General features: G+C 44.0%; 2 protein-coding genes across 2 annotated transcripts; both read left to right on the forward strand.

Annotated features, from left to right (window-relative positions):
• Positions 1–747: 747 nt before the first annotated feature.
• Positions 748–1686, forward strand: LOC119062702 (olfactory receptor 4D1). The gene has a single exon (XM_037163793.2). It carries the CDS (start codon positions 751–753, stop codon positions 1684–1686), a length of 936 nt encoding a protein of 311 aa, XP_037019688.1. The 5' UTR covers positions 748–750.
• A 6939-nt stretch (positions 1687–8625) lies between these two features.
• LOC119062703 (olfactory receptor 4D2) lies at positions 8626–9595 on the forward strand. The gene has a single exon (XM_037163794.2). The coding sequence runs from the start codon at positions 8660–8662 to the stop codon at positions 9593–9595; it is 936 nt and encodes a 311-aa protein (XP_037019689.2). The 5' UTR covers positions 8626–8659.
• Positions 9596–10047: the final 452 nt, after the last annotated feature.

Genomic DNA, 10047 nt, shown 5'->3' on the forward strand with positions numbered 1-10047 from the left:
AGATTGTCTAGAGATACATTGGAAAATGCACATAAATTTTAAAATAGGAGACATGAGAATTCAAGGAAATTTGGCATTTGCCCTGGGCTGCATTGAGCTCCCTGTGCAGAGGGCCCCATGATGACAGATGCCATTAGAGAAGCATTTCTGTGGAAAAGTGGGAGAGGCAGTCTTTGTCCAGGCTGTATTATGGCCAAGATCATCTGCTGTTTTCCTAAACATTTGTCTCTGAATTTGTCCGTGACAGCTTCCTCTAGTGCACACCTCTCTTCCTCAAACCTCTGCCATGAGGAAGCATCTATGTGTTTATTTAACAACAGTTAGTCTCTACTTTCCATACTCAAGACTTTTGCACCCAGGTTGATAATATGTGTGGTGACAGCTGCTGGCTGACATGTTTATTCTTCACTGATGCATCCAACTGTATTTGTGTTGCTTATGGTTCACAAGGCACATATTGGGCACAGTGGGTATGAATCAGGTATGAAACCCATGGACAAGGATAGTGTAGTTCAAAGAGAAAAAGACCCATATAGGCCTGTAATACAAGGTCGGGTGTGGTTAGGGAGGTAAGTCTGTAAGAGCCTGGAAAATGTGTTTATCTCCATGGAAGGCTCTTCTAAGTTTCATCTTAGAATGGCACAGAATAATGACTTTGATCAACTCCATCCTGATACTTTACAGGAAAATAATGGAATTTTCACAATTTTTGTTTTTCAGGTTTCTGCCCAGGTATGTGGGAAAGAGCCCATGGAACTACAGAACACCACACGGGTGTCAGAGTTTGTCCTCCTAGGGTTCTCACAGACCCAGGAGCTCCAGAAACTCCTGTTCTTGGTGTTTCTCTTTGTCTATGTCACCACTGTTGTGGGAAACCTCCTTATTATGGTCACAGTGACCTTTGACTCCCAGCTCCACACCCCCATGTATTTTCTGCTTCGAAATCTGGCTGTCATAGACCTCTGCTATTCCACAGTCACTTCTCCAAAGATGCTCGTGGACTTCTTTCATGAGACCAAGACCATCTCTTACCAGGGCTGCATGGCCCAGATCTTCTTCTTCCATCTCTTGGGAGGTGGGACAGTCTTCTTTCTCTCGGTGATGGCTTATGATCGCTACATAGCCATTTCGCGGCCCCTTCACTATGTCACCATCATGAATACTCGGTTGTGTGTGGGGCTGGTGGTGGCTGCCTGGGCAGGGGGCTTTGTCCACTCCATTGTCCAGCTGGCTCTGATGCTCCCATTGCCCTTTTGTGGCCCCAATGTCCTAGATAACTTCTACTGTGATGTTCCGCAAGTGCTGAGACTTGCCTGCACTGACACCTCCCTCCTAGAGTTCCTCATGATCTCCAACAGTGGGATGCTGGTTCTTATCTGGTTCCTCTTCCTTCTGGTCTCTTACACGGTCATCCTGGTGATGCTGAGGTCCCACTCAGGACAGGCAAGGAGGAAGGCAGCTTCCACCTGCACCACCCACATCATCGTGGTGTCTATGATCTTCATTCCCTGTATCTACATCTACTCCCGGCCCTTCACCCCCTTCCCCATGGACAAGGCTGTGTCCATCAGCTACACAGTCATCACCCCCATGCTCAACCCCATGATCTACACCCTGAGGAACCAGGACATGAAGGCAGCCATGAAGAAGTTAGGCAAGCGCCTAGTGATCTGCAACAGGAGCTGAACTTTAAATAGGTCACCTTGAAATGACAAACTTCTCTCTAAACTTTTGATTCCCCATGTGAAAGCAGAAGTCTTTATGGAGTATGACAATTAGGATTAAATTAATATTTCTATGGACTGACTCCTGTGTCAGATACTGTGGTGGGCACTTTTATTTCATTCTCAGAAAACTGACGATGCATATATTATTCTTATATTCAACAGTTTGATGAATGAGGAGACTCAGATAGAAATGACTTGCTCAGTAATGGGCAGCGAGGGAGTGGCAGACATTGGCCAGGCATGTGTTTCCTCTGACTCCAAGGTTACAGGCAGGAGATGCGCGTGGGCCTGGAAACTCAGGGTTTCCCACACCTGCAAGGGAAAACCCGAGGGTTCCTCATTTATGGGTCAATATACCTGCAATAGTCAACAGGTTCATCTTAACTCTGGAACAATCACATTCTTTTCTGCTCTCTGTGTCTCTGCCTAATCACCCACTCTGGTATATAAGAAGTCATCTCCCCTTTAACATTGCATAAATATTATTTCCCATAAGCACATTTGCCCATCGTATGTTTTCTCTCTACCAAACACTCCTTGAATAGGCTGTAAACTGCTCGACATTCCTAACACAGTCTTTACATCACTTGGAAGACATGGGTGACAGGGAGGAGTAGGTAGGAACCAAGGTCAGAGAAGGCAGGGTTACATCTATTAGTGTTCCAGGTCTGGGGTCGTGAGTTCAGTTCCAAGGCCAACCCATTGTGGGTGTTCCCTTTGACTTCTGCCCGGGAATGAGAGCCCTTTGAGGGCAGACACTGTGCTTTAGTCACTTGTAAACAGTCCCAGCACCCTGACTAGTGCCTCACACAGAGTGGCATGTCTGCTTTTCCTGAATCTTGTTCTTTCCCTGTCAGTTTCAGAACCTAGTTTTTATTTCTGTCTCTATCATATTTCTGTTTACTCTCTCCATCTCCTTTGAGGTATGCCTCCATTAGTAAAAGTCTCTAGCCTTGTCTCATGTTGATTCAAAGTTAAGAAGATAGTATACAAGCTTTTTATTTCTTCTTTCCTTCTAGCAACCATCCCACCCAAGAAATAGGTCTTTTGGGGTTCTCTCTAATCCACCCTGGCAACTCTGACTTTAACTTTCCTGTTCTCATTTCACACTTTTCTCCCCATTCACAGTGGGCCTGTGGGGGTGAGGGGAGAGGAAATGAACTCAGTGTCCTATTTCATCTGTGTGGCCCCTCGGAACAGCTTTTCCTCCTTTCACATGAAATTCCTTTAAGTGACTGATGATACTCTTCTCATCCTCTATATTGTCTCTTCTCCAGGTGCAACATGTGCTAATTATAATCTATACTGTTGACCCTAAGGGAAGAAATATGAGCAAAATTTCCTCTGATGTATTGTACACACATTAATTCCACAAGATGAGGTGCTTGATTCTTCACTGAATTTGTTGAGAAATACCCCATTTAAATGAGTACAGCTATATACAGGAAAGTTTATAACTTTAAGACATCTTTTACTGAAGCCATGCTGTTTTTAATAATATAAATTATAAAATCTAAATTTATTAACCCTAAATGAGTTGCTGCAATGTCTTCCACTACAAAGACTTTAGAGAAAAAGAAATAAAAAGAAGTTGTTCATAAAATGGCTTACCTTAAAAAATATCCCCAGTGCTCTGATACTGTCCTCAGTATTGTAGTGGGACAATGATGGACCCTGAGGCCACGGGGTTCCAGTTCAAGCTCTAACTCCTGTTGGTGGTATTCCTTTCAGGTATCAATGAACCTCTACTTCTTTAGCTGTGAAATTTCCATAATGCCTCAGAGTGGTGTGTAGACCAGTAGTGTGATTGTAAAATATCCAGTAAAGTTCCTGGCACATAGTAGTTGCTCACTTAACGTTAGTTCTTTCACATATTCCCATTTATCATTATCATCATTATTATTATGTTTTACTTCCCATCTATACTTTTTAAAAAGATTTTATTTATTTATCTTTAGAGAAGAAGGGAAGAAGAGAGGGACAGAAATATCAATGTATAGTTACCTCTCATAGGTCCCCTGCTGGGAACTGGCCTGCAACCCAGGCATGTGCCTTGACTGGGAATCAAACTACAATCCTTTGGTTCGCAGGCCCATGCTTGGCTGAGCTGCATCAGCTGGGGCCCATTTATTCTTCTAAATTAAACTAAGACACTTAGGCATCCTTACTATCTCAACAATCAGGTCAAGTAATGCACTTTGGTTATGTTTCTTACTTGTAAAATTAGCAAAAAACAGCTCTCTCAAAAGAAGGCCGTAAGTTATTTCAGTGATAGTCAATTAATTCCGGTCCAGAGAATATTTCACTTCTCAGACTTATGAACACCTAGATCCTGCTATTTCAGTTGTATTCCCAATCAAGCATAGTGATGATTTAAGTGTAAGGAGGAAAAGACCTCAGCCAACCTTGTCTAAATTGTTGACCTCATGTGCGACACACAGAAAGTGATGTGCCCATCAGGGTCCCACCGGAGAAACAGGACCAGTGGGCTGTGGAGATACAAGGTCCAGCACAAATAACGCCCCTTTTTATTACAAATCATAAGCATGCAATTCTGTAACATACCAATATCACACTCCAGCACACCACATGACATTTTAGGTGAAATGCTCAAATTAAAACAATAAATGATTCCTCCCACATTATTACCCCACCAACCACACTCAAGCAGGCCTTACTCCTGCCAGACCCTGTACATGGTAAGAGATTTTCGCAAAGAGAACAGTCAGTCATACACGGTTGTGAGACTGGCCGGGCAAGTGTGAAACCTGGAGGGCAGGCCATCGGGAAGGGCAGGCTGGACCCCGGGCGGGAGCTGAAGCTGCAGCGCAGAATTCCACCTTCCTCGGGGAAACCTGGGTTCTGTTCCGCAGGCCTTTCAACTGACTCCATCAGGCCCACCTGGTTATCTAGGACAATCTCCTTTGCTTAAAATCAGCTGATTATAGACATCCAACACATCTACCAAAAACCGTAACAGCAACACCTGAACCTATTTAATTTTATTAACCAATGTTACCCCAATACATTTAATAAAATTTAAGAATTAGTGTGTTTTTTAAAAATCTATTATCTCTTATGTGTGGAGGAGCTTTACATTGTTTCTTATCTCTTAGGCAGATACTTTATTTTGCCAAGTATAAACCTTTGCAAGGAAAAAATTCTGACCAACGCGGAAACCCTCTGTAGATAAGAGAGCTTGAAGAATCAGACCATTTCTACAGCACATTTAGATTACAATGCTAGTTAACTCTGGTTTTGATCAATTTCTCATAACGAGAAAATACCCAGGTTTCCTGTACCAATCCTTGTACTGGAGGTAGTAATAATTCACATGTAGAGAATGCTGACAGTTTATATATGGCGTGAGTAGACTTGGTTATGGAAGGTGAATCCACGCTGGGGGCCTGGTTGGCAAAATAAAGGGCAAGGTTTACAGGGGAATAAATTTCCATCGTAGATACAAACATTTTCACACCTCTGACTTCCTCTAAGTAAAGATCAGTTAAGCTAAAAGTGGGAGGAAAGGAGAAAGAAAAGGAGGAGGAGAAGAAAGAAATCAAACCAGTTAATATTGCGGAGTCCATGAGAGTAAACAGCCTGCTGTGCTGGAAGGGAGTCCGTGGTTCTGTGCGGGGTCGCAGGAGCAGGAGCAGCAGCTCCATCTGAGAACTTGTTACAAAGGCAAATGCTTGGCCTCCCCATTGACCCTCTGGATGAAGATGTCTGGGGCTGAGACACACTAATTTGTTGTTCAACACGCTTTTCAGGTGATTCAAGGATAAGAATCACTGACCTAAGGAAAGAAGTTCTTGTAAAACTTCCAGAGCATCTGGTTTTGTTTATGTTTTTGTTTTTGAAGGGACTTTTTGACCTTTTGGATGTTGGCCTGGGAACCCAGCATCCTACAGATCTTTGAAATGTTCATTATCCTTGGTACTCTTGGCCCCCAAGGGATGCCTCTCAAAGAGTGTGTGTTTTTGAGACACTGGAAACTTTTTAACAACTCCCATTGCTTCTTTGGCCCCAGTGGTAATCAGCCCAGTCCTGCTTCCTGAGCCCAGGCCAACAGTTTCTCCCTGAAGATACTGCCTCTTCCCCTAGGGTCCACACTCATTGCTGTGTATGTGAGGTATGGGCAGTGGCTGGGAAACCAAAGCTACAGGAAAAGGATCTCCAAGAAGATGTAAGACCTGAAGGCTCTCTCTCCTTCTGGGCTGAAGGAAGGTGAGAGACCTGGGTTCCCTCATCTGTAAAGAGATGGGCTGTGAGAAGGGTCTAGAAACACTGGCTAGAAGGTGGCAGGAATAAACAAGACTGGATGGTAGTGAGTCTAAAGCGTGAGGAGGGCCTCAGAAAGCAATGCAGGGGGATGGGAGGTTGAACACAGATGCTGGGGGTTGCACATGAACGCCCAGGCTTTTAAAGACCAAGTGAAGAATTGGCCCTGTGATTTAGACGGGGGATGCCGAGAGCAAGGGGTAAAGAAACACGCCACAAAATTCTCCCCATAGTCTCTTAAAACAAGGTCACATAATTGTCTAATACATTAAGTTAGAAAACATTTTTTTAGCAACTGGCAGATTAGAGCTGCTGTTATAGGTGCAGGGGCTACTAAGTTACTGAATTTACAATCTAGTGAAGAGAGACAAGAGGAAAAAATAAATGTTATGTCCATGGTATTTATAAAATGTATTGGAACCCAGAGAAATGAGAAGTTCTGTTTGGGAGCCCCTGAAACATGGGGAAAGAAGTACAGAGAAGGATATATCTGAGTAATTAGTTGAGAAGACAGTAGGAGATATTGCAGGAAAAAGAATCCATTACCACAACTATGAAAACTACCACACATATGAATTCCCTGAAGTGAGACCATTTCCTGGGTACAGGGATGCTGATTAGAAAGGTAGATGGAGGCTACGTTTGATTGCTTTGTACGGCACGTTGAGAGGGAGTGGCATGCACATACATGAGCATGGTTTTCTACCTCAAGTTGATCTACAAAGCACGTTAGGGGACTTCTAAGAGTTGGAGTTTTAAGCCATGGGCACTACACAGTCATTTAAAAATTATAATGAGGGAGAAACACGATCAGGTGTTAGTTTACAAAGGCCTCTTTGACAGCTCTCTAGAAAATGGACTGAAATGGAAGCAGAAGGATGCGATTAAAAAGACCTCTAATAGATAATAGGTTGCAATAGGCAGGTGACAGAGGACAGGAGATTGAGATGAGGTGGCGGAGTGGGAGGCCGCCTTGCCCCTCACATGTTACCCTCCGTCTCTCGTCTTCCATCCTCTTTTCCACCTTTGGCCCCATTCCCTCCCTTGCCCCAACACCTTTTCACTCCCTCCCTCCACGTGCTCTATCCCTTCATCTCACTTCCTCTTAATCTCCCTTCTTTATTCCTGTCTGTCCTATTTCTCTTATTTCAACATCACCCTTTGTTTTCCACCTTTGTGTTCAGTAACATATTCTAAAATTGTTATTCCTTTTGGAAGAGCTCTCTGAGTCCCTTTCATACAATTTCACCTTGTATTTCTTAGTCTAGAAAACCTCTGTCTCCCTTCTCTTTTTTTGTCTCGGCACACACACCATATATGTCCTGTCCTCACTCAGTAAGGGGCCACCTACATCAGTGACATGTGAGGAAGGGGGCACAGAAGAGGTGCACACCCAGCAGTAAAATCACAAGCTTTTTTAGTATTAACTGTCAACAAGATTGGGCAAAGATACATGATAAAATCCTCACTTATGCCTCTGAGATCTTACAGTTGAATTATGGAGAAAAAACACAGACATGTGAAAAGTTCACTAACACTATAATGTGTTAAATATTGCATTAAAAGTGCTGGGTAGAAAAATACATTAGAGACAGGAAGAAGAGAGGATGTCTTTGGCCTAAGGGACTACACAGAGGAGCATGATTATCATGTTCTATTCCAGCAACTTCATGTGTTATTTTACTTAATCCCAAAGGCTCTTCTATAAAGAAAACATTTTTACTCTGCATTTTGTTGCAGATGTGGAAACTGAGACTGAGAGATTCAGTAACTTACTCCAGGTCAAATCTCAAGGAAAGAGAAGCCCCGACATTCAACTACAAGTCTATTGGACTCCAAGTGTCTTCCCACCACTTTATTACAATGAATCTTTGACCCGTACATTGCGTGTGTCTCTGGATGGCTTTTGTTTTTTTAATTGTTGTTCAAGTATAGTTTTCTGCCTTTTGCTCCCATCCCAGCCCATGCCCCCCCAGTGCTCCCAACCTCTCTCCCATTTCTACCCCGTTATTTGTTGTCCATGTGTCTTTTATACTAGTTCCTATAAATCCTTCCCCTTTTTCTACTGAAATTCCCTCTCCTCTCTCCTCTGGTCACTGTCCACCTGTTCTCTATTTCAGTGTCTTTGGTTATATTTTGCTTGCTTGTTTGTTTTGTTGTTTAGCTTCCTGTTAAAGGTGAGATCATATGGTATTGGTCTTTCAACACCTGGCTTATTTCACTCAGCATAATGTTTTCCATTTCTATCCATGCTTTTGCAAAGGGTAGGGGCTCCTTCTTTCTGCTGCATAAAATTCCATTGTGTATATGTACCATAATTTTTTGATCCATTCATTTACTGATAGGCACCTAGGTTGCTTCCAACTCTTGGCTATTCTAAATTGTGCTGCTATGAACATTGGGGTGCATAGGTTCTTTTGGATTGGTGTTTTAGGGTTTAGATGGCTTTAAGGTCTCATATACATATATTCCAGTACCAACTTGTCAACTCTCCACAGACGAGGTTATCTGATCGTCACCTGGGGACATGGTCTGCCCACGAGGATGACCATCACATGGACCTGGCCAACTTGGTTTAGCCTCTGAGCACTAAAGGTGACTTTGGAAATCTGTGTATGTGGTTCATTTTCCTTCGGTGTATAAAAGACACCATGGAATCAGAAAACCACACGTGGGTGTCAGAATTTGTCTTCCTGGGGCTCTCAAAGACGCGGGAGCTCCAGCGTTTCCTGTTCCTGGTGTTTCTGTTTGTCTATACCACCGCCGTCGTGGGAAACCTCCTCATCATGGCCACAGTGACCTTTGACTCCCGGCTCCACACCCCCATGTACTTTATGCTTCGAAATCTGGCTGTCATAGATCTCTGTTTCTCCTCAGTCACGGCCCCAAAGATGCTGGTGGACTTCCTCTCTGAGAAGAAGACCATCTCCTACCAGGGCTGCATGGCCCAGATCTTCTTCTTCCACTTTCTGGGAGGTGCCATGGTCTTCTTCCTCTCAGTGATGGCCTATGACCGCCTTGTTGCCATCTCCCGTCCCCTCCACTATGTCAGCATCATGAACCCTCAGCTCTGTATGGGGCTGGTGGTGGCTGCCTGGGTAGGGGGCTTCATCCACTCCATTACCCAGCTGGCTCTGATGCTCCCACTGCCTTTCTGTGGCCCCAATGTCCTGGATAACTTCTACTGTGATGTGCCACAGGTTCTGAGACTTGCCTGCACTGACACCTCCATCTTAGAGTTCCTCATGATCTGGAACAGTGGCTTGCTGGATGTCATCTGGTTCTTTCTCCTCCTGATCTCCTACTCAGTCATCCTGGTGTTGCTGAGGTCCCACTCAGGGCAGGCAAGGAGGAAGGCGGCTTCCACCTGCACCACCCACATCGTTGTGATGTCTATGGTCTTCATTCCAAGCATTTACCTCTATGCCCGGCCCTTCACCCCCTTCTCCATGGACAAAGCTGTGTCCATCAGCCACACAGTCATGACTCCCATGCTCAACCCCATGATCTACACCTTGAGGAACCAGGAGATGCAGGCAGCAGTGAAGAGACTAGGGAGACACCGACTGGTTTTTAAAAGGGCATGACAGTGGGTAGGTCACTTTGTTTTCCATCTATAGAGTGGGCAGAGAGCCACTGTATCTGTTCTCTTTATCATGGATATGTTGTGATGGTCACAGGAGAAGTGAATGAATTTTGAAACTAAGCAACTTACTCAGACTTTCAGGAAAAGGAAAATATCTTTGTTTTCATATGTGATATATAGTTCGAGCACTCCTATGATAATAAAATATATTCTCATGGAAACATTCTGGAAAATTACTCCCTCCTTTGCATCTTCTTGATGGACAGTTTCCTTCTGTGATGAAAATATGTCCCCATAAGGGCAGTTCTATTTTCTGTGTTTGCCTTTTTCCAATACCCCTTTGGCCCTTCCAGAGTGATAGAGGAGTGCAGAACTTGGAGACTTAGCCCTAAATTGGGAGCCCTCATTCCATTACCTACCCAACCTTGTGACCTTGGATGTGCCACCTGGCCC

The sequence above is a fragment of the Artibeus jamaicensis genome, unplaced genomic scaffold, assembly GCF_021234435.1.
Source record: "Artibeus jamaicensis isolate MK-2021 breed Jamaican fruit bat unplaced genomic scaffold, CSHL_Jam_final contig_1998, whole genome shotgun sequence".
Lineage (NCBI taxonomy): Eukaryota > Metazoa > Chordata > Mammalia > Chiroptera > Phyllostomidae > Artibeus > Artibeus jamaicensis.

Coding starts and splice junctions, on each gene's coding strand:
- LOC119062702 (XM_037163793.2), top strand. CDS start 751: ATGGAACTACAGAACACCACACGGGTGTCAGAGTTTGTCCTCCTAGGG.
- LOC119062703 (XM_037163794.2), top strand. CDS start 8,660: ATGGAATCAGAAAACCACACGTGGGTGTCAGAATTTGTCTTCCTGGGG.